Below are 23,832 nucleotides of genomic sequence, written 5' to 3' on the forward strand. Positions count from 1 at the left end.
TGGATTCGAGGCTAGATCCGCGTTGTCGGCTGTTGCATTTTTTAGTGATCTTCTTTTTCTTGCACCCAAATTTTTTTTTGGAAAGCTTCGAACATTGATCCCACGACTCAAGAATTTTTTGCGCCAGTCACTACCGTCAACTCCACAACCATTATAATGGCGGCGCCAGTGGAGCACATCCAGCCCGTCAAGCTGGCTGCTCTGCCAGCAGCTTTAACCCCCGACAATCGCTACTGGCGCACTTACAAGTCCCCACTGCTCATAAACTCATACTCTGCGATCAATCACATCAACTTCTCCCCGATCTCCCCCCACGATATCATAACCTCTTCAGCCACCCGCGTCCAAATATTCTCCTCCAAAACCCGTGCCGTTACCAAAACCATCGCTCGTTTCAAGGATACTGTCTACTCCGCCAACATTCGTCATGATGGAAAAATCTTGGTTGCAGGAGATGCCACGGGTCTCATCCAGATCTTTGACGTCGGTTCGCGCGCCATCCTACGTTCGTTCGAGCAACATAAGCAACCGGTGCAGACTACCAAGTTTTCGCCGACGACTATGACGACTTTGATGTCTACCAGCGATGATACTACGGTCAGACTATGGGATATTCCATCGCAGGAACCGACGCATGTGTTCATGGGACATACGGACTACGTCAGATCCGGTGCATTCTTACCCGGTTCTTCTGGAACGGTTATCTCGGGATCATACGATGGGACGGTGAAGCTTTGGGATCCAAGGATATCGACCAGCAGTGCTTCGGGTGGTTGTGTCATGACTTTCACGCATGCACATGCTGTTGAAAGTGTGGTGCCAATGATCGGTGGAACGACTATATTGAGTTCTGCAGGGAATACGGTTAATGTATTGGATATTGTTGCAGCAAAGGCGTTGAAGCAGCTTGGAAACCATCAGAAGACTGTGACGGCTGTGGCGACGGCTAGTGGGAATAGGGTGCTGTCCGGTGGGTTGGACGGACACGTTAAGGTTTATGAGACGAGGGAGTGGAAGGTCGTGCATGGGTTCAAATATCCGGAACCTGTGCTGTGCTTGGGCGTTTCACCAGATGATAAGCATTTGGTTGTTGGTATGTCGAATGGATTGCTGAGTATTAAGACACGGGCTTCTGGAGCACAGAAGCTGGATGTACTGTCCCAAATTGGACAGTTGGCGGATTTGGGTATTGAGGAAGTTATCAAGCGGGAGAAGAAAGAGAGGTCTAAGAACTACCAGAGGAGGATTAGGGGTATGGACTACAGGGGTGGAGCGGAGGATATCGCCGTGATGGATAAGGATACCAAGAAGAAGCTACAGAAGTGGGAGCGTTCATTTAGGAGTGCGAATTACGCACAGGCTTTAGACGAAGTTTTGATGGTAAGCACTCATCCCACATGGTTACACGGAATTAACGCTAATGTCAGGATAGTTTAAGGACCCCACAGTACCATATACAGCTCTAACAGCCCTTAAGCACCAGTCAGCCCTCCGTGCCGCCCTCCAGGGTAGGAATGAGGAAACCCTGCAGCCTATCATGAAGTATCTAGCAAAGTACCTCCAAGACCCCCGATTTTTCAATTTCCTTGCCGATGTCACTATGCTTCTGCTAGACATCTATGCTAGCTCGTTCGGTCAATCGAAGCAGATTGATAATTTAGTCATAAAGCTGCACGATCGCGTCAACGAGGAGATTCGGAAGAGCAAGAGCGCTACTGAAGTCCATGGGATGCTTAGCTTGCTACTTGCTGGATCCGAATGATTGATAGAGCTGCCATTGTGGGTTTGTTAGGGGTTGCATTTAGCAGGCGTCTTCTGGTATCTTTTTTTCCCAACATATTTCCTTACTAAAAGTTTTCCGGACGGATAGTAAACTTTTCTTCTTCCTTTCTTGTATATTAGATATTTGGCGCTATGATGGAGGTTCCTGGGATGTGTATTCTATAGATCTAGAGTACTGTAATGTATACATCGAGATGGTATACCACAGATTCCAAACTAAATATATCGTAGGTATAGTCAGCAATAGCTACCGTACGGGGTTTCGGAGAGCTTTGAGGGTCGTTCTGGATTATAATACGCTTTGTACAGTGTTCAAGGCGGCTCAATCGATTCAAAGGCTATCTTAGGGTGGCCTTTCCGTCTCAGAAAGCCTCCAGCTTCCCTGCAGCCAGTATCTACCAAAGGAATTAGGTATATTCGTAGGCCTCGAGGCTAGATCTGTAGACGAGATATAATGGACATGATCTTGTCATGTTCGATATAATTTCAAAGTTCAATGGTGCCCTCAAGACCCAAAATTGCTGCACGTATAGTCGTATACGTACTGCACAGTCCCCAATAGGAGAGGACGTAGTCTACGACGTAGTCCCTGCCACAGAAAGCAGTCCCCTAGCCCGCACAGATAATTATCTTATTCATCACCTCTTTTTTAATATCACCAACAATCCCCAACCTTTCCAGCATCACCGCTATCCATCTACTTCTTTCCATTCCCTTTTGCACAGTTCTACCAAACCCTTCTTTTCCATACGTCCTAGCTTTGACAAAAATGTCAGAAAGTTCCGAAGATTCCCCATCCCCTGTGTTCACCATCGAGGACCTCATGGTTCAGGCCGAAAAGGGAGCTCCATACCTTCTCACTGGACCTAAAAAAGGCACCTTTAAGAAGAAGTCGGCCGGAAATCTTCACGAACGTTTCCCTGAAGAATTTCGTGATCGGTTTCGAAATAAATACCATCCCGACTTTCGCAGGAACTTCCAACAGCAGGCCGAGCTAGAATTCAAGGAAGCTTACCCTCTCGAGAGGGAAAAGACCTCTAGCACAGAAGAAACCTCTAGGCTAGCTAGCACTCCCAGCATCGAAACAATCCCTGACCCAGTCAGCTACACTCCTAGCCCTAAAGGAACTCCCGGTCCAGTTAACACTTCTCGCCCAGTTAAGGCTTTTGGCCCAGTTAACACTCCTTATGGTTACCTGCTTAGCGCCCCGAGCCCAGTTAATACCCCTAACCCAGTTCGTTTCGTCCGTGCTCCAATTAAGCGTCCCGATCCATGGATTGGAGGCCGAGTTTCCCAGCGCGAACAAGGCTTCGGTGACGTTCACCGAGACGGGCAATTTCCAGAGTCCGTTTGGCGTGGGTTCGACGAGTACCATCCTGGAGGATTCTTTGACCCGATTCCCATCAACCAGTTCCAAGGAGCGTCTCAAGACATCACCAATGATGAATTTGAGAACTGCATTGCCCAATATGGCGACGTTTCTGGCGAAATCATCATGGACTGGTCGATGGAACTAGATGAATACGATAATCAGCTATCTCACTGCGACGAAGGGTATTCTGAACTTCCAGATTTATCTTACCGGGAGATCGACTCTCGTAACGAAGAATCTTATCAAAATGCCGTTGAATATCTGTCTCCAATGCAGGAGACTGGCGAGGTCCGAATCGATGGATGCATCGACCCGAGCTTGGACAATACGGTTATCACCATTTCGGACGACGATGACGATGCAATCAACCAAGTACTTCAGCAGACATCCTACGACAGCCACATCTATCGGGTAGTTCAGCGGGCTATCAAAATATTTCTGCAAAGAGAGCATGACCTCACTTCTCGGCCGCGGGAAGAAGGTTCTTTGACAGACTTTGAGATGGCCTCACCTGAAAGATCCGAGGGTGAAGAGCAATTCCCTGACCAGCAAGCAGCCTCCAAAATCTCGAAGCTAATAGCCAAAAAGCTTTTGGACTCCACAAGGCGAGGACCCCAGACTTTGATCCACCAGACGAAATATCTCACCGGCAAAGTCCAGTCCCTTGATCAACCTAACGCCAACAACCCACAAATTGATGCCAGTGATGATGGTGGTGACGACGAGCGCAGTGATACCTCGCCACCAATCCGCAAAATTGTTACCCTCAAAGTCAACCCAAGGTGGCTCCGAACAGGCAAAAAGAGTTTCAGGGTTACTTTCCAAAGAATCATTAACTATCGACAAGAAATCCGGAAGATGCAACGCGACGGAAGGTTCAAGGATGGCGATGAAGTCAGATTGATCAAGATGGAAGTCATGTTCACGGAGCTGCAGGAACTTATCAACGACATCTGGAAGAGGATGATGGCGACCTTGGTCGTAAGTTTCCTTCGTTTCCACTGCTTTTATGAAAGCATTTCATATATTTTTTGAAGGCAACGGGGTGCAATTGTTGCATTTTGCGTGTTGAACGTCCCCCAAGCTGGTCACACGAGTACCACCATACCTAAGACACCTTCTAATCCCTGATCTACGTATAGTTACACGATGATCTCTTCCACGGTGTCGTTGGATTTAGCCGCTGGTCTGTTGAAGGCCGTTGCCTAGACGTCGAAATCTTTGACATGTTGATGTCCTTTAATCGCATCAACCAGGCATGCAAAAACAATCAGGTTTCGCTAACTCTCTTAGATATCGTTCAAGAGCATACAGCTCCTGAAAAACGGTTAGTTTCCCTCATACTATATCTACAAAATGGTTATAAACCAAAGGGCCTTTACACTAACACATCAACGTAGCATTGACTGTCACAAATTCTCCTCTCAAATCTTCCCACTCCCTATCAAATTTCTCACCGCAGCCCAAGTCTGCGTCGCAGATTCCCATGCATCTTCCAGCTCCGATTCTTCAGATGAAGATGAAACCGTCAACCGTCCCGATCCACCAAAAACCGCAGCCTTGAGTTTTATGGGCAAAGTCGCCATTCGCTTCAACCGCTCGACCGGAGAGTTCTGCTTCTCTGGTCTCTACCATCTAGTTAAATTCGAAGGCCGCGCTCGCGGTAGCATTGATTTTTATAAACACCAGAAGGATGGAAGCCCCTTTGCACCTGGGTCGGGAGGAACAAGCTCTAGTCTTCGCTATCAACGATATAGTGGCTCGTGGGCTAGGTCTAGACTTCGTCATCAACGTGAAAACTAATGTGGTGGTATCTTCATTCTTTCATTTTTGTTTCCAGTCAAAAAAAATTTCTTTTTTTTCTTCTTACTTTCTTTGATTTTTAAGGGATTTTTTTGGTGCTGCCGATTTCCTGAAGCAGATGGCGGTAACATCATGGTATGGTGAGGCTATCCTCTCCCTTCGTCGTCTTTCTTTATTTCGACAATGGTTGATAACCTTCTATTCTCATTCTACCTACGCACACCCCCTTACAACTCCTCATCATACACTCCCACTCACACTCTACACCATATCCTTTTTCCCTTTCTATTTTGCATTCACTACTAGCCGGTGTTATTAACTTCAGCATGTTTTCTCTTTTTTCCTACATACGACAAATGGAGTTATCACTATGGACAGGCTTTCTCTTCTTCGACCACACACGATAAATGGCGTTATCAACCTACACAAGCGTTCTCTTCTATCACACAACAACTAGCATTATCAAACTTCAGCATGCTTTGCCTTTTTACTACACAGCATGGCGCATACAACCGGCGTTGTCCTGGACAGGCTTTCTCTTTTTATTCCACAGCATAGCATGGCAAGGCGTTGATGGAACAACTTGCATTTCCCCCCTTAATCCCTTCTACACCCGTTTTCCTTCACCCCATCAAACCCCCCAAACACCCCTTCTTTTTCCATTATTAAAGCACCTCTCTAGAACAAGAGATAAAAACTTTAACCATCTTCTTTCCTTTCAAAGAGGGGGGCATATACTTCCGGCATGACATTGATAGCTATTCTCAACTACTCTTGCTTTCGATGACTGTGGTATTGTATATGCACCTTGCTAGCGGTCTTTATCACGGGGATCGGTGATTATGCTTCGTTTTCATTCTCAAAAGCATTATCACCACTCACTCCTGTTCCTGAAAAATACTTAAAAAAAGAATCATGCTTTCTTTCGTGATGATGATAGTAAAAAAAAGTGGTGTAAAAGTATCTAGGGTATACAACAATAGGGTATAAACTAAGAATGTAATCTATACTCTAAAAGACGAAATAGTAGCCCCTCCTCTAGATCTATTCACCACCGTCTCCTAAAAAATCAGGCGCCGCTATGCATGCATGCTATACCTCCTCCCAACCCCCAATAATCCCCACCAACTATCCGGCGAACCTTCACCACCATGGTAGTATGCTAACCACACCCCCCTCGATTCCCCAATAAACCTACAGCTTACTCTCCAACGCACTCTTCAACCGTCTCTCAACGGCATCAAAGTACTGCGCAGTATTAACCCAAGCGCTCCTATCCGTCTTACCCTGCGCCAACGCAAGGTCCTTGGTCATGATACCATCTTTATCGACAGCATCGATACAAGCCTTTTCGAGGGCTTCAGCGAATGCAACGACTTCGGGGGTATTGTCGAGTTTTCCACGTTGGATTAGGCCGCGGGTCCAGGCGAACTATCAAAATAACATCATTAGCTTTTTTGTTCCTTTTTCTTTTCTTTTTTTTTTGGTTTTTTTATGGGGGTGGGGATTTAAGGAGGAAGGGACGTACGATAGAAGCGATAGGATTGGTAGATGTTTCTTTTCCTTTCTGGTGTTCACGGTAATGACGGGTGACTGTGCCGTGGGCGGCTTCGGATTCGAAGGTCTTTCCATCTGGGGTGATGAGGACTGAAGTCATCAGTCCGAGGGAGCCGTAACCTTGAGCTACGATGTCGGATTGGACGTCGCCGTCGTCTGTATTTCACCTCGTTTAGTTAGAAGGTTTTTTGGGGGGAAAGGGAGGAGGGAACGTACAGTTCTTCAAAGCCATAATGAAGCCGCCGGTGGATTTGACCATTTGGGCGACCATATCATCGATCTATCTCATCAATTAATATCTCCTAACTGTTTTACTAAGGGAAAGAAGGGGGGATCATACCAAACGATGTTCATACCACAATCCCTTGGCTTCAAACTCCTTCTTATAATCGGCCTCATAGACCTCCTGGAAGATATCCTTGAATCTACCGTCGTATTTCTTAAGGATTGTGTTCTTGGTGGACATGTAGAGTGGGTATCCCCTGTCCAAGGCGAGTTTGAAAGAAGCGTGGGCGAAACCTCGGATCGATTCGTCGGTGTTGTACATTGCCATTGCGACGCCGCCGCCGTTCTTTTAATCAATTAGTTCTCTCTTTTTTCGAGGTTTTTAGGAGAGAGTATGGGGGGAAGAAGGAAAATACCTTATAATCATAAACATGAATCTTCTCAGCCGGACCCCCATTCTTCGGTGTAAACACCATCTCAAGCGTTCCCTCCTCCTTAACAACATAATCCTTAGCTTTATACTGATCACCATGAGCATGTCTACCGATAATAATCGGTTTCTCCCACCCGGGTACGAGTCTGGGAATAGCCGGGATGACAATTGGTTCTCTGAAGACTGTGCCACCGAGGATGTTACGGATGGTACCGTTTGGCGAAAGCCACATTTGTTTGAGGTTGAATTCTTTGACGCGGGCTTCATCGGGTGTTATGGTGGCGCATTTTACACCGACGGAGTACTTTTTGATGGCTTCAGCGGCGTCGATGGTTACTTGGTCGTTTGTTTGGTCGCGGTATTCGATGCCCTGGTTTTTTATTATATTGTTAATAAGGGCCCTTTTTGGGAAGGTGGGGGAGGGGTACCAGATCGTAGTATTTGAGGTCGATGTCAAGGTATCTATAACATTCAATCACTACTTTTATATCACGAAAAGATGAAGACCTGGAAGTCTTACGGGAGAATAAGCTACATAAACCCGTTAGCACACCCTTTTCATCATTTATATAAAGAAGTAGAGAGAATAACATACTCTATCCTTAATCATCTGCCAAATGATCCTAGTTTGCTCCTAAGATAAATAATACGGCCCATTAGCTTCCCACTCTTTGTTAGAAGCTTAAGAGGATAGAAAGGATTGGTTCATACATCTCCGTCAAGCTCCACGACTGGGTTCTTAACCTTGATCTTACGTCCTGAAGCTATAATTAAATAATATTAGTGCTCCGTATTATATCACCATACTTGGGAGAGATGTGGGGAGCACACCGTCAGAAGACATATTTCGTGCTACAACGAACGATGTAAAAGCAAGTTGGTTTCTTGGGAGGTGTTTAGTAGTATTCGGCGCAAATAGCGATCGAGTACTAGCAGTAATAGAAGTGGTGGTGGTCGAAGAGGAAGTTAGGAGGGAATAGCGTCGAGCAAGAACAGGTGGTGTTTGTAACAACTTTGAGCAACAGCGCCGCGAGACAACAGAAGTCGTTGACGAGAACATTTTAAAAGAAAAGAGAAGAAAAAAAAAAGGAAGGAAAAATATCCAGTAGCGTCGAAACGGGGGTATATGGATTTGAATGGGTATGTATTTCGGCCTAGGCAAAGGTGGACGAATGGATGGCGTCGGGTTATCCGAGGTAAGTTCTTCAAGACGCTGCTGAGAATGGTGTTATTTCTGATTTGAGGAATTCCTTTACTTATTAATAAACTGATCTAACTGATCTAAGTGGCATGGGAAGGGTAGTTAGAAATAGAATGCGGGGAAGCTGCTGGTTCGAATGGGACGGTTTGAAGACCTACTTAAAGCGCTTTAAGGCGGGGCGGCTAGCCTTTTTATATTTATTTATAATAACGTCTACCTCGACACGATCCTGTTTCGAATTCGGTCCGACTGCCGGCCACTTTTTTTATCAAATCAAATTAAAAAGAAGATGTACATGTTAATAGGCGGGAAGTATAAGCTTGTTATATACTTTTCCCACTTGTTCTCGAACGATGCGACGGCGGTATTTTTTTTTTTTTACCTGTCGCGCGAGAGAGGAAACGTGCATACATCCGGATCTTCAATTATCCCCCCCATCCCATTCGGATTCTGCATTGCATCCTCCCATACATACATAAGTACTATATCTAAATGTGTAATAGCATGTATGTAATCCATGCCAAACTTTCATTGGGGGGGCCTGTCTTTTTCTTACTATGTGTTTGTACCCCCCAGTTTAGTGTACCAGTAGTGCCGAAGGTTGTTACTCCCGTCAAATCTGCCGCGGGGTACGGCGCAACTCCGCTATCAATTAGACACAGAGAGGAGCTCTTCCACGGCCACGGCCACGGCATGCCGAGTGGTTTTACTTCAGCAGTGACACAACGTCTCCCGAGACTGCAGGTTCCCTTTTTTTTTTTTTTTTTATCCAAATTAAAGTATGATTTAAGGATATATATGGAATGGTGGTGGGGGATGCTTCCTAAGTACTCGTTATTGCGGGAGTGAACCGTGGGTTAGCTCCCACGGCCTAAATTTCTACTTTAAAAAGCGAATTTAAATCGAAAAAGATGGAAAATAAAATAAAAAAAACGTGGACGAATCAACTGGCTAGACGGGGTGGGCTGCAGGTACCCAAGACAATTTAAATTTTTTTTTTTTTTTTTTTTTCGGGTCGAATTTCTGACTCGACTGTGACAAATTTTTAAGGAAAAGCATCTGATCCCGACGGGTGAGCCCGAAGTATTTATAACCCACCCGTATATCGTAGACGTCTTTCATAGTTTCCACAAACCATACGGCTATCAACTATACCTCCTAGATACTATAAGTGGCTGGTATAATACGAGTTATAACGAATAAAAGCCTCATCGAAAAGAAAAATGTCGACAGTACCAAACGGACCAGCACCGGCAGAAGTCGCGGATGTCGAACTCATCCTGGACGGCAACCATGAACATGATCACGAACCAATCCCCGGAAAAAAGTACGGGCCGTATTTGGTCTCAGACCGCCGCCCAATCTTCCAATACTCCGTCGTCCGAAACTTATTCATACAATCCCTGCCGGAGTATCTAGTCGACGAAAATGAATTCAACGCCCATTACGTATGTTTTCCTCCAAATTTTAAGTATTAGTAGGGGGGGGTTGTTAATATATTTTGTGAATTATAGTTCTCGAAGAACTTTGGATTAATGCTCTACACCGACGACGATAAACCAGACTGGAAGGCCTTCGTTGATAAAGTCAATGAATTAAATGATAACGCGGAACCAGACGAACGATACAAAGTCTTTTACCTCGCGAGACACGGGCAAGGTAGTTAATCCCTCTTTTTACCCGTCCATTCCATCCGTCCGTTCTATCAAATATATATATATATATCTAGAAGTTCAAAAAAAGGCTAATAAGCAGATTAATAAAATAAAAAAACAGGCCCTCATAATGAAGCAAGTAAGTAGCTCTATACTGCCCTTTTCTCTCTTTCTTTTTTTGAAAAGCATATTTGTATAGAAATTTAGACTGACGAGCGAATATAACGGCGTTTAGTTGAGCTGTACACGCATGCCGTATGGGAAGTATGTTCAACAGATACATCCCTAGGCACCTCTCCCTCACTCAATTGACTTCATATTAACCTCGACGGAATATTGTTTTTTATGAAAATATAGGAAAAGATTGGTATGAGGAAGGAGTATAAGGGTCTTAAATTGGTACATAACGCATCCATCCTTTCTCCTCAAAAACCAAAAAAGCTATCTGAGCGGAAGAAATATTGATATCAAGGCTATATAATACAGGGCCCAGATCCAGACCTCACCGAAAAGGGCAAAAACGAAGCCATCTCCATCGGCAACATCTGGAAAACCCAACTCCAACACCACTCCCTCTTCGAAGCCGGCGCCCTACCCCAAAAATTCTACGCCTCACCATTCACCCGCGCCCTCCGCACCCTCGAACTAACATGGCAAGACATCGTCCTCGACCTACCGGATGCACCACGTGTAAAAATCCGAGAAAACCTAAGAGAAACGATCGGTTATCATTGGTGTGACAAGAGGGGGGTTATGACGGAGGTTAAGGAAGTGTTTCCGTGGATTGTTCTTGAAGAGGGGATGCATGATGAAGATAAGATTTGGACGGAGACGAGGGAGGATGAACTTTGTGGGTCGATGGATAATCGGCTTAGAGAGGTTATTGATGATATTTTTATGGAGGATGGGGAGACTTTTATTAGTATTACGGCGCACAGTGGGTGTTTGCGGTGTGTTATGAGGGGTAAGTCTATTTCTTCTTCTTCTTCTTCTTCTTCTAGAGTTGAAACGAGGGTGAATGGGCCCGATAATGAGATTTTATATGTGTATAGTGGTCGGCCATCGACTCTTCAGGCTCGAGACTAGTAGAATGATCCCGATTGTGGTCAAGGCCAAGCTGCTCCCGGAGTTCAAGGATAAGGTCAAGTTTCCCGAGCGAGTTATAGGCATTCCCTACAACTACACACCAAAGAACTACGAATCTCTCAAGAGGAAGGAGTTCGACGGAACCCCGCCACCAACGGACGGTACGAAGAAGGTACATGTACAGATCGATGGGGTTGATAAGCACTAGCACTTGGCACTAAGGATATTTTGGATAAAATCGTCTTTTCGCATTGGTAGCTTTTTCTTCTCTTTTTTTGCTTGGATTGGATTGGGTTGGGTCGGTAGAGCGCATTTTTATATACACGCAGAGCGCAGGCGGACGGGTTAGATTCATAATAGAATATACTATAGAGTTAACTAACTAGCTTTGTTTCTCTATTTCCTCCTTCATATCCGGATAGGCGTTTAACGCCAATTGTCCACCAAGATGGGCATAAAGTATATTCCCCTTGATCTCACCCTTCCTAGCCATATCCAACATCCCCGCCAAACTCTTCCCTTCATACACAGGATCCGTGATGAACGCATCCATTCGTGCGCCGTACTCCATAGCCTCAAGGGTCTGCTTATCCGGAATACCATATATATCCGCATGATACCTTTCATCGAGAACGATATCGTCCTCCGTAATATCGTCCTCCTTCAGTCCAATTTTTACACCTGTATTCTTTGCGATTCTAAGGGTTTGTGCTTTCGTCTCTGCTGGTTTCGCGGATGCATCGATACCGATTATTTTCCGTTGTGTTTCTTCCCCACCGTAGAGTTTCGAAAGGAGTTTGAACCCCGCTACCATTCCCGCGTGGGTTGAACCAGTAACAGCACAGACGATTATAATATTGAAAAATACTCCCATCTGTTGTTCCTGCTCTCGGACTTCAAACGCCCATCTCGCAAACCCCAGGCCACCAAGTGGATGGTCCGATGCTCCAGCGGGGATATAATACGGCTTCTCACCATTACCCGTACACTCCTCAAACACGGCTGTAAGCGTTTGTTTATGTTCGATCCCGAACGTTGAATCGTCAAGTCTGACATCAGCTTGCATCAACCGTGATAACTGGATATTCCCGACTTTTGAATAAACATCATGGGGATCGGGGTATTCCACCCAATTCTCTTGGACTAGTTTACATTTTAAACCGGTTGAAGCGGCGGCGGCGGCGACTTGGCGGGTGTGGTTTGATTGGTAGCCGCCGATGGAGATTAGGGTTGTGGAGGAGGTCGAGAGGGCTTCGGAGAGGAGGTATTCGAGTTTGCGGGTTTTGTTGCCGCCGTAGGCGAGTGGGGAGTTGAGGTCTTCGCGTTTGGCGTAGATGTTTATGGGGGTGGATGTGAGGGTTGTGAGGTCGGTGGAGGTGCGGGGGAGGAGGTGGATTGGAGAGGGAGTGGGGAGGAGGAGGGGGTAGCGAGGGATGGAGGCGAAGGGTTCGGGGAGGGTGACCATTTTTAATTTTGTTATGGTTGTTCTTGAAGTAGCTAGGGGTTTGCAATTGGAATTGGAATGTTGAAGTCCAGTTTTTTTTATTGAAATTAGGATACTGTGCCTACCTTTTTATAAACATCCCGTAGATATTTGAAGCTGTAGATGTTGATGTTGATAATCCATCAGCCATGATCGATATCGGAGAAAGCCAGAGTTGGCCGTCGGAATTGGAGGTATCTTACGGACACCAAGCCCTCCAGCGCCAGGCCAGGCGGCTGCTGCCTGGCGACAGTTGTTTAACCCAGGTAAAAAGTACCTTCTTCTGAACTGGCGGTTACAAGTTTAAGCTTCTCGTCGTCGAGTGACCTTCGGAAGGGCGTAGATAAGGCAGAACCCTGCATATTGCAGCCAAGGGTAGTCATGGATTATGTAAGCTGTTAGTCAGCATGTTCCTTTAGCTACTGATAAAATACAACATCTCAACACTTTAGAAGAAGACCTTAATTGGTCACCTGCTCAACTGTGTGCACACAATAGTATCGTGGCTTCATTTTTTTAAGAAAAAAAAAAAGTAAATACAAAACATACAAGAAAGCTATAAAAGCAACAACCAAAAGCACTTAAGCGAATGGCTAAACTATAAAACAATTCCTGCACACAAATTCATCCTTCCTCTCCCTCGTTCTGTTTTTCCAACATTTCAATCCATCGTATATATATTAAGCTTTGCAGGGTCCGTTTTGACAGCGGAGAGTGCGAACAGCGTTTATGCTGCTACCTGCGTCAACCCAAGATCCCTGTTTGTGCACTTGGCACGTGGAGAGCCTATCCTGCGCGCTGCGCCAACCTGTCGACTACCACGCAACTTTTAAACAACTGGTGGAAATTATAGGCGGAGTATATGGAAACAAACTTTCTATATGCTACGGGGAAGCTGGAAGGGAGAGCCGGTGGGCGATGCAGAAAGAATTGCGAATCGGTAGAATCCGAAATGCGCCTCTATGTACGCGTGGGATTGTCTTAGGTTTAACATATTAAATATCACAACGGGATCTATCGCAGAGGGCGAGAGGACCAATTATAGGGAATATTTATAATGTAGGATAACACAATCATATTAAACAGGCGAGAAGGGTATGGAACTGAGATATGCGATAGGATATGGAGGCCGAGGGTTTATTTCACTGGCACCGATTTCATGAATTGAACTGTAGTTTCTATGGACAAGCAACTAGAACGGAGGAATATAGGCTTTATTTTACCATTAAATTTTAGGTTTTGGACAACATTAAAGTATGTACGTATTCTTTAGATTTCCGAACATCGATTCGGTGCTAGATATCAGAATTCAGAATATATTAGTGTCAACATAATACCAGTACTATGCAAACTGTAGGATTTGAAATATACTTAACTATGGCTGTAGATTCATCTTTGCTTGTCGGTTGTCAACATGATCTGGTACTGAAAATTTGTGGATTCGATATGGTTAGTAATAATTAATAAAATAATGAGTATGCACGTATGTAAGAACATCCCGGCCTTGTGTGGTCTCGTACCAGGCCTTTTCTATTAATAATTATAATATTGATGCGCTGTTATCATGAGGCTTAAGTTCGAGAGGGCAGTCTGAAGCTTCGAAGCCAGTCGGATATTAATGTTTTATACCGAGCGACTGGGAACTGGAACCATGTTGTTCACTAGGCGGGTTCGGGTCACCAAGGCCTAAACGGAAACCAAGGCCAACCCACCCGACTGCTAACCCCAGTCTGTAGCCTACCCTCTAGATTTTGGAGCCTGAAGCCTTCGGCATCAAATTAAATCCATTCATTACAACTTATACATCATTGTTACCTTTAATACTATCAATAAACTTTCATACAATCAATTATAATATCCATCAAGGCGCGAGCTCACCGAAGAGGCTATAAACAAGGCTCATCTCAACCCCAATTAACATGCATCTACAACATGCAACACTCCCCTCACGCGTGAAGAAAAAGAGACCAAGAATCTAGACGTCGATGGCAATTTAGTGAAGAAGGTTCCACAACCTTACATGCGGTCTGGACCGTGACGGGCTAAACTAGATCCCGCAGTTGCGACTGCGACTAGGGACGCCATGGGCGCTCAACCAGTTGGCTCGGAATCCCAAATTACATAAAGCCGAATTCATCAATAAAGCTGAACTCTAATGTACATGGACATGCACGAGTACCCCGCTCCGCGCATAGGAATAGCTGAGCATAATACGACTTTTTCGAGTTCAGCTGCCTACGAGCTTCTATCACCGGATTTTCCGTCGACGATGGAATTGAAGATGGACAAGAACGAGTATATAACCTGGCTATTCCACGGCTTAAGATAGGGTTTGGATACTGTCTTTGTCAATTCAAACTTCACTTCGTTATTCATCGAGAATAATATATATACGATCCCATATACCATCATGTCGGGCACAAAAGGAGTCGGTAAGTATTTACCTCAGATTCTAACTACCTTTGTATTTGCGTATCTTACTAACCCAACATAAGGCCTCGAGCATGTCGTCGTCGATCAGACGCACGCTCCCGTGCGTGACTCTAGAAACCCGTTCGAAGTCAACATTGAGAACAAAAGACAGACAATATGGTGCACCAGTGGTGCTAAATCTACTCCCATCGCTGTCTCTCTTGCCAATAGAACCACCTTTTTTGTTCAACTCCGCTTCACGTCCGCATGTCGCGGCCTGAACATCGGTATCACTGGATCTGTGCCCTCGAACCCCGGTGTGAACTTGATTAGCCCGGCCATCACGATAGGGCAAGACAAGGATACTATGACGAGCGACTCAAGCTTCATCCAGAACATCCCCGTGACGATCCGAGGCCCCTCTAACGTTGTGCCATGGGGTTTCTCTGGAGAAGTCGCCTGGGAGCTATGGGGCGACTCTCCCGGTATTGAGATCGACGACAGGGCTCCTCTGAAGTCCACACTCTCTATCTACGCCGTTGTCGATGACCTGGCGCCTTACTTCAAGAAGGATGGCATCCCGCTCCAGTTCTTGGAGTTAATGGTGCTCCCGACCACGGCCGCCAAGCTTACCACGAGGGATGCTTGGGTCACCTGGATTGTCTGGCGATGCTTTGCCTCCAAGGTAGATCCCGATATAAAAGAGAAGTTTCCCGGCAAGCACGCCGAGGCGATCCATTCCTACCGCTACAACGCGTTCTTGGGTGGTAACGCCAATTACGCCTTAGACCAGGGTGCTACTTTCGATTTGGACCAGTGGTTGGTGAACTGTACGCCTCCAGAAGAAGGCCAGTGGTTCGGCGTCAACTGCTACGATCAATCAGCTCTTGTTCAGACGGCGCTTTCCCTTGGTGTGCCACACTTCTATGTCGATGACGACGGCGAGAAAGTGCCAGACAACAGCAGTCCTGACAAATTTTTGCATACCGTTGGTAAGCTATACAGGTGGCCATATGGATATATCCATACGCTAGACCTCATCGGCTGGGGTGAGTCCGACAGCCCCTTCTTCCTAGATGCGGTGCAGAAAATGTCCACTGGTCTCCAGAAGCCTTTCGAACGCGAGAGCTTCAGGGACCATGCCTGGGTGTACATCAGAAACTCTGGCGAAGATCCTAGTGAAATCTCCGCGCTTGACGCCTGCGCCGGGCCATCTGCCGACATAGTTTCAGTCGAGTCCTACTTGGCCACAGCGGTCGACGCTGAGACGACAGAAAAGAATAGGGATAAGAAAAATTTCAAACATTTCAAAAGGGATAAGCAACCCGGCCAGTACAACGGAGTCGTCAAAGTCGTCGTTGACAAGCCGGTCTCTCGCTGGGAGAACCACACCTTGACAGGCGATTCGCTGTCTCGCCTTCGATGTGATGGCAATGAACTCTACATATACAACGATGGCCCTGGATCGAACCTGGGGGCTCTCCTCGAGAAGGTCCCAAAAAGCGTCACACCAATCCCAGTGCCAGTAAATCTGTTGTTAACCAATGCTTTTAACAAGGCTTGTGACCTCTTGGGAATAACAGCACCTTCGGTGAGAACTGATATTCACGTGGGTGACACAGCTACATTTCCCTACGGATCGCTCATTGTCCGCACTCATGAACCCGCCGTGAGCTCCGATGGTACGGCCCTCCGCTACGACTTGTGGAAAAAGGGTACCCCTGGTCCTCCTTACCTATCCATCAAAGTTGTAGTCCTGGAGAATTTCGTCGAGGCCATGAAGTGGCTTGTCACGCATATCTGCAGCATCAACCACGTTTCGGATACAGTCTGGGATATCTCGAGTGACGAAGTCAAAGCGGGTAAGGTGCTCATCTCGCCGAAGCCAGGCATCACTTTTGGAGCTACCCTCCAAAGCAACGTGCTCGTGCTTCTCGAGGGCACCGCAGAACCAAAAGCCATGGGTGATATACTGTCGTCCGTAAACGACGTCATGACACCATTCTTTCACAAAGAAGTCACCAAGGTTGATACCTCTCAGTGCCAATTGAAGGATATACCCTCGAACTTGAATGACATCAAGACATTCCACCTTAAGCTTAAGGTGAATACCCTATCAAAGGCGTTTCTTGCACTTGAAATTATCAATAACATTACCAACCTGGAAACTAGGCGCCCGGTGCTATCGACTTGAGTGTTGAATCAAATACAAAAGTAAGCTGAAAAGAAATGCCCCCACGCCTCTAATACTATGTTTCTAACCTAAGCTTGCAGGGCGTTCACATCCAGTCAACGCTACCCTCAAACGCAGAGTCGGATACCTGGTTGGTTAACTGTGCTACGTTTTCTAACCCCGACTACATTTCGAGTGGAAGGATTTTGACAGCGAGCTTTGCGGCTGTAGATACATGGTTTACGACAACCCATAAGTTCTCCCTTGACCAAGGCAACAAGGCGAAGGCATAAGGGAACTCACATCCCTTAAGATGTCAGCAGAAATTAAAGTACCGCTCAGGGAAAGAGTATATTTGCATTTTATATTATAATCTATGTACTATCGTAACTCTTGGTTTAGTGGGCTTCAATACATGACAGTTATTTTCTCTAATTTGTTTATGTATTTATATCCTTGAAAGTTTTACTAGAATGGTTTTTTTTTTTTTGCATCGGAGCAGCTATACTTCCAATGTGTCTATCGGAAAAGCCAAGATATCGAGCTTCTATAAACGGGAGGATCGAATTGTCCAAAATATGTGAACCGAGAAGGCCGAAAGAATTAATTCATTTCCCTTGAACACCAAAGATTCCATCTAACCCGATTTCATCGTCAAAACATAAGCAAAATATTCAAACATCCCACCGCCTTCAGTGAGCGTCTCGATATTTAGATCCCACACATCCTCCCGATTCACCATCGGCCTAATAAAATGAGGCTGGCGATACGTTATGTACAAAAATTTCCCAGTTGGCTTCAGAACTCGCACAACCTATAGCCCACCATTCAATCCGGTTGGTTGGTTGGTTAGTTATCGAACTCTAAGAAGGATAATATCCGAGCACAAACCTCGTCTATATATGCCGTCGTCCTCTCCCTAACATGATCAGGAGGGTTCCATAGTGATCCTGAAAGCATCGCGTCAAGAGTGCCCTAAAATGATAATAACGATCAGTAAGTATATTCCACGACTCACTTTCAAGACAACCGAAGGGATTTAACGTAACTCGAGAAATGAGCGGATGATTGAAAAGGCTCTAGGATATCATAGTTACCTTATCTATTGCGATATCAAAATGGTCATTTGGGTAACCGGTCTCTCGCACATCGGCAACCTTCCACGTTTGCTCAGGGTACTTTTCAAACATTTTTTCTATAATGACTTTGGAAAAATCGATATTGGCGATGTTTTGATATCCCTCCTCGTGCATTTTCGGTGACATCAGCTAGTATAATTATTGTCAGAATAGTATAATGTTAGACGAACTAATCCAAAGAAGAATAAAAGAAAAAGGTTGTTTTATGCAGGAATTCCTTAGAGCATACATACACTATTCCCACATCCAAGATTTATTATACTCGAGCTCTTGTCCGGTATATGCTTCTCGATGAATTCTCGGATTTGATCATAATTTTTGAACCTTTGAAAAACAGCAGTGTAAATTTTTTTTGATATTAGCGGGGGCAAGGCACAAGTGCAAGTAAATTAAACTGCCCACGTACCACTCATAGCTATCCTCTGTCGGTGAGACATACCGCTCGTCCCAGTACGCTGGGTGAGCTAGTTCCTCTAATTTATCATTCGAACTCATACTGTCGTTCGAATAAAATTCGTCACCTAGATTTAAATTTGTTCACAGATTTGGAGGGGTATGCACAAAAAGTGTTGCCTTTTTAAGGCGGTGAATGCGGGGACAAGACAGGGTGTTGTAATTTGTGTGCTGCCCGGATCCGAGTTTGCCCTTGAGCACCGGATATCGATTAACCAATTTTTGCAATAGAGACCTCGAGGGGGGAGTAAAATAAGGGATCGAAACCTCTCCATATTACGTAGATTCTAAAGCTTTCATGTTTGAAAAAGTATGCCAGAACCGGACCAAGCTTAAGCGCTTCGAGAAATGCTATTTTTATGCGAGGCGGCCCGCACTTCTCTCGAGCTCTCTATTCTATTCGCCAATGCGCAGACAAACAAGGGCTTGTTTTTGCGCCGATGCAGTGGCCCCTTGCTTCACCTACACGTAGCGATGCCTGAAGTTCTGGGGTCCAGCCGTGCCACTTCATTTAGCAGTATTAAAACTGATGGTATCTGCGAAGAAGCTAGAAGTGTACACTTCTAACCCCATCTCATTCTACGATCTCCTAACGCAGTGCGGCGGAACCACGTGGTGTGCCTTACCAGTCCCCTTAGGCCTTTGACGATATTTATATTCAAGTATCGTATTATAATTATCCATAACTTCCATCCTAATCTTTTATATATCTTGCTATAAATTCGGCAAGGATAAATTATTCACGGGCTGAATAAGTTTACCATCAGGATAAAAAACCTAAAATTACAAGTATTCAAGTTGAGAGTTAAATATATATAAGATGGAATTAGCTACCGGCATACCGGCCCTCGTCCATACAGCAAAATCACTAATAATCTACGCCAACGACATCAAAAACGCCCCAAAAGAATGGGCAGAAATCCTCGCCCACATAAACAGCCTACAATACTTACTCCAAAAATATGAAGACGGACAAAAGAGCTTCCTCCATGATGATAATGCAAGAGCATCCCGATATATCGAAGATATAAATCTAAAACCTAGAATGAAAGAAACATTCACAGAAATCGAAAAGATAATTCCTCAAAAGCGTGAGGGATTCAAAGGGAAGGTTTATCATTGGTTGAAAAAAGCGGAGTGGCCTGTGATTTCGAAAAAGGATGCAAAGGATTTACAGGATAGCCTTCGTAAGCTGGAGACGGAACTTGAGATAGCTATCAATGTAGATATTGAGTATGTTTCGCGTACAGTTCTAGAACGTAAGTTGACGCCAGCTCCCCTACATGAGTATAAACCTCATGCTGATACCCTTTCATCTCAAGGCTCCAGGGCGAATGATATCCTCGAATGGTTGAGAGGACACTCCTTCGATGTCGAACAATACGAAATGCAAAGCGACCTTCAAACAAAAATGACGGCCGGGACTGGGATGCATTTGCTTCAATCAAACGAATTGAAAGAATGGCTTACCGGCGACATTCCAAACAAAGTTTTCTGGTGCCGTGGGGTCCCGGGAGCTGGAAAATCGACGCAAATGTTCGTTCTAAACCACAGTGTCGACAGACGCTAAACGTGATATCAATTGCTAACGAGAAGCATTCTATAGATCCGCGGTCATCCATGATCTCGAAACCCAATGGGAAGACAGAGTACACAGCAACGAACGAGCAATGGGCTGTACATACTTTTACGTCACTTCCAACTGTGTCAAAGACTTGACGGCCTCTAAACTCATCACCACGCTACTGCTACAACTTTTAAACCAGGTAACAAGTGGTAATTCCGATCCCAACAAGGCATTTTTTCCAAAAGCTATAGTCGACCTCGCGGGCCCCAACGTGCAATCCAGAAGGCTTCCGTCAAGGCGGGAATTAACAAAGGCATTTATCGAATCAGCCGAATGTCAACAATTTCCTAATGGAGTCTTTCTCGCCATTGACAATCTTCATCTCCTTCCGGTGCAGGATAGGAGTCCCCAAGCCACAGACTTGATCTATGGGATATATGAATTTCTCACGGAAATTCAAAGATCCGCAAAGATTAAACTTCTCCTCTGCAGCGGAAATACATATATGAACCACTTCCTCGGTGACACCGAAGATATCAAACCGTTCGAGCTCGCTGCTGCCCCTCAAGATTTAAGAATATATCTGAAGCATAAAATTGAAGGACAAGATTCAAAGGCGAAGAGGTTCCGAGCGGATCTCCAGCAAGAAGAAAATTTGACTAAGGAAATTATTATCGAAGAACTTATATCTAAGTCTGACAAATGGTAAGATTTTATTGAATGCAACCAGGGGCAATCAGCAATTATATCTAACCTCAACCAGTTTCCTGCTACCTGAGCTGCAAATGAAAGAACTCTTCAACCCATCCCGGGCAGGCTCAATCTCAGATGTACTCAAATCTCTACCACCGACATTCCTGGATATCTACCAAGCCAACCTCTCAAAAATCTGCGACCTCCAACCCGAAGAATCCCTACGCGCAAAGATAGCAATATCCTGGGTATACTTCGCCAGAAGAAACCTATCAGCTTACGAATTAGAATGCGCTGTCAGTTTCGGAAGGGCAAACCGTGATGGCACCTTCCCACGCCGTACGAATACGATTAGCATAGATAAAATCCTCGACTGGTGCCAGGGACTTCTCACACTCGCGCAGGATGCAGAATCCGATGGTGAGGATTTAATACCTGGAGGATCACCCCGGGTTCAATTCGTACATGGCACGGTCTACGAGCTTCTCAGGGATAAATTAGACCTTATCCAAAGAATCGAAGGAGACATCGCCAGGGAATGCATCAACTACATTGACAAAACCGATTTAACCGAGATCGTTTCGGACGATATATCGAGCAGAGGATGGCGTGAGGCTAAAGCACGCACGTATGGTCTTCTCTTTTACTCTGCTGAGATGTGGGGTTTCCATGCTAGTAGAGCCAATAATCCAGAAATAGACAATCTTGCAGTCCGGCTTCTTCAACAGGAAAACAAGTTCGAAGTCCTATTCGATAAGATCCCGAGAGGGATATCTACTTACAGCGAAGAGGATTTTTTAACCGCCACAGGGTTTAATATAGCCATCCATTTCAACTACCTCCGAGTAGCTAAACTAATAATTGATAAGGGTCTCGGGCAAATAAACCCCGAAACTACAGTCCAGATCTTCGGAGGAGATACAGTTGAATCAAAAACACCTCTAATGTGGGCCATCGTCAGCGACGCCAGTAACACAGGCGAATGGCTAATCCAAAACGGCGCCAATCTCAACATAAAAGTCCAAGGCTGGTCCCCATTACACTGGGCCATCACAAAAGGCAGAACCGACATGGTAAAAATACTTCTCGACAACGGGGCGGATGCCAACCTCCAAACATCTGATAGGAACGAAACGCCCCTTATCTTTGCAGCAATGAGAGGACTTCTGGATATTTCAATGCTGCTCGTTAAACATGGTGCTAGTACAACAGCTCATGATAGCGAACACATGACCATGGTACACCACGCCGCGAGAGAAGGGCATTTATCACTTCTACAGTGGGCAATCGATCAAGGATGTGATCCAAAGGCAAAAGCAAATGGCGATAGTACCGCCTTGTCATTGGCTTGTAACGGAGGGCATATCGAAATGGTATCTTATCTTCTAAAGCTACACGAATACCCAGCGGAGGAACTATCAGCCTTACTAGACTGGCCAGTACAGATGGGTCATCTTGAAGTGGTTTGTGCGTTATTGGTTGCCGGGGCAGATCCCAATCACCCCGCATATGGGCGATGGGACCAAACTCTGGAAATAATGCAGGACGGGGCGCGCACAATTCAAGAGGTAGGGTGGACTCCTCTTCAACGAGCAAGCCGTACATGCAACTTAGACATGATGCAATTACTCCTAAATTACGGTGCTTCGATTTCAGAGAAAACTGGAGGAGAATGGGATTCGAAGGGGTGGGTGATAAATAGCGAAGGAAGCGGAAGCCGGAAGAAGGAGGCTCTCGAACTTTTAGAAAGATGGGAGCGGGATCACCCAGAACTCTGATATCATGATACCAAATCCTTGAGCTAGTCTGTTTTCTTTTTTATTTATTTCCCCATCTTTTTATTTTTGTCGCATTACTAGGAGCTAAACCCCTCTGTTCCTATAGCCTAAAGATCTGGATTCTGCTGCCTATAAAGACGTATGGATAATTCCAGCTTGCTAAACCTTATGACCTCCAGATAGCCTAACTTAGTTGTTTAAGCATTCTACACAAGCCAACTATCAGTACTTCAGGGTTATATTTAACAAACCGTGGCCCAAGCAAGGCCAGGAGATGGGTGGGTAATATAATATATAGATTAATTTACAGATACTTCGAGAAGGAAGACTTCTTAGCTACAGGCCAAGTGCCCACAATCTAGTCGATGGGTCAGAGATAGCAATCCAGCTGGTTTGAAACACCAACCGTGTAGTAATTCTATGACCTCTCCGCAGGGCTTTGGCAAATCTGCGCAATCTCATCGCCCAGCCATGACCTAAAGCACCGCCAGATGTTATGGCTATAGCTCTCTGTTTTCATTGGTGACGGCGTATGCATCGTTGCGAGGGCTTGGGATGCGTGATGTATGGTAGATTCTTTTGCGCGCCTCTATTGACCTCGGTCGAGCGTGAGCCAATGATTCATAATTAAACAACTGCAAGCAGTCGTTTTCTGAATATACTTATATGGTATTTTTCTCACAGCGGCGATCGAGCGTAAATTTTAAAACGTGGCGGGTACGAGACTATCATATCTCGTTGCCAAAGCCCACATTGCATTGCTTTTCAGATGTCCCCTAAATTTATAAAGCTAACATCCTTCTTTCTCCTGTTCCTATCTTGGAGAATGTTCAAAACTATGTTGGGAAGTACTTGATGGTAGGAGCATGGGGCCTGTGGCGGCGGTGGCTGGTGTGTCGGACTGGCCGGACGGAGCACAGCCTGGCATCAGATGGTTCCAGAACAAGAAGACTCATATGCATAATATGTACAGATACACCTCATCCCTAACATGTACAGTGTATCCACAAGTACCTTTCT

At 45.4% G+C, this 23,832-nt stretch overlaps 8 protein-coding genes across 9 annotated transcripts; 5 read left to right on the plus strand and 3 right to left on the minus strand.

Moving 5' to 3' along the window:
• Positions 1-156: 156 nt before the first annotated feature.
• Positions 157-1,762, plus strand: DFL_009462 (uncharacterized protein; the record flags this gene model as incomplete). The annotated part of the gene is made up of 2 exons (XM_067639351.1): positions 157-1,380; positions 1,433-1,762. The coding sequence occupies 2 exons, from the start codon at positions 157-159 to the stop codon at positions 1,760-1,762; spliced, it is 1,554 nt and encodes a 517-aa protein (XP_067487149.1).
• Positions 1,763-2,551: 789 nt separating this feature from the next.
• Positions 2,552-4,957, plus strand: DFL_009463 (uncharacterized protein; the record flags this gene model as incomplete). The annotated part of the gene is made up of 3 exons (XM_067639352.1): positions 2,552-4,135; positions 4,297-4,481; positions 4,555-4,957. The coding sequence occupies 3 exons, from the start codon at positions 2,552-2,554 to the stop codon at positions 4,955-4,957; spliced, it is 2,172 nt and encodes a 723-aa protein (XP_067487150.1).
• Positions 4,958-6,151: 1,194 nt separating this feature from the next.
• Positions 6,152-8,232, minus strand: DFL_009464 (uncharacterized protein; the record flags this gene model as incomplete). The annotated part of the gene is made up of 10 exons (XM_067639353.1): positions 6,152-6,388; positions 6,486-6,670; positions 6,731-6,794; positions 6,855-7,085; positions 7,156-7,542; positions 7,601-7,634; positions 7,693-7,703; positions 7,768-7,806; positions 7,884-7,936; positions 8,004-8,232. 10 exons carry the CDS (start codon positions 8,230-8,232, stop codon positions 6,152-6,154), a joined length of 1,470 nt encoding a protein of 489 aa, XP_067487151.1.
• Positions 8,233-9,596: 1,364 nt separating this feature from the next.
• Positions 9,597-11,322, plus strand: DFL_009465 (uncharacterized protein; the record flags this gene model as incomplete). Its single annotated transcript, XM_067639354.1, has 7 exons — positions 9,597-9,821; positions 9,888-10,032; positions 10,150-10,167; positions 10,264-10,292; positions 10,386-10,427; positions 10,515-10,992; positions 11,081-11,322. The coding sequence occupies 7 exons, from the start codon at positions 9,597-9,599 to the stop codon at positions 11,320-11,322; spliced, it is 1,179 nt and encodes a 392-aa protein (XP_067487152.1).
• A 174-nt stretch (positions 11,323-11,496) lies between these two features.
• Positions 11,497-12,579, minus strand: DFL_009466 (uncharacterized protein; the record flags this gene model as incomplete). 2 transcript variants are annotated; one of them, XM_067639355.1, is made up of 1 exon in its annotated part: positions 11,497-12,579. In XM_067639355.1, one exon carries the CDS (start codon positions 12,577-12,579, stop codon positions 11,497-11,499), a length of 1,083 nt encoding a protein of 360 aa, XP_067487153.1. The 2 variants fall into 2 exon arrangements, with proteins under 2 accessions (XP_067487153.1, XP_067487154.1); XM_067639356.1 differs by having other exon boundaries at positions 11,497-11,928.
• A 2,428-nt stretch (positions 12,580-15,007) lies between these two features.
• Positions 15,008-17,475, plus strand: DFL_009467 (uncharacterized protein; the record flags this gene model as incomplete). Its single annotated transcript, XM_067639357.1, has 4 exons — positions 15,008-15,029; positions 15,093-17,113; positions 17,182-17,223; positions 17,284-17,475. 4 exons carry the CDS (start codon positions 15,008-15,010, stop codon positions 17,473-17,475), a joined length of 2,277 nt encoding a protein of 758 aa, XP_067487155.1.
• Positions 17,476-17,819: 344 nt separating this feature from the next.
• Positions 17,820-18,816, minus strand: DFL_009468 (uncharacterized protein; the record flags this gene model as incomplete). The annotated part of the gene is made up of 5 exons (XM_067639358.1): positions 17,820-17,996; positions 18,074-18,157; positions 18,280-18,450; positions 18,555-18,645; positions 18,728-18,816. 5 exons carry the CDS (start codon positions 18,814-18,816, stop codon positions 17,820-17,822), a joined length of 612 nt encoding a protein of 203 aa, XP_067487156.1.
• Positions 18,817-19,594: 778 nt separating this feature from the next.
• On the plus strand, positions 19,595-22,812 carry DFL_009469 (uncharacterized protein; the record flags this gene model as incomplete). Its single annotated transcript, XM_067639359.1, has 4 exons — positions 19,595-20,033; positions 20,097-20,310; positions 20,381-21,046; positions 21,105-22,812. 4 exons carry the CDS (start codon positions 19,595-19,597, stop codon positions 22,810-22,812), a joined length of 3,027 nt encoding a protein of 1,008 aa, XP_067487157.1.
• Between the last annotated feature and the right edge of the window lie 1,020 nt (positions 22,813-23,832).

Source organism: Arthrobotrys flagrans, assembly GCF_004000055.1.
Source record: "Arthrobotrys flagrans strain CBS H-5679 chromosome Unknown unitig_1, whole genome shotgun sequence".
Taxonomy (NCBI): domain Eukaryota; kingdom Fungi; phylum Ascomycota; class Orbiliomycetes; order Orbiliales; family Orbiliaceae; genus Arthrobotrys; species Arthrobotrys flagrans.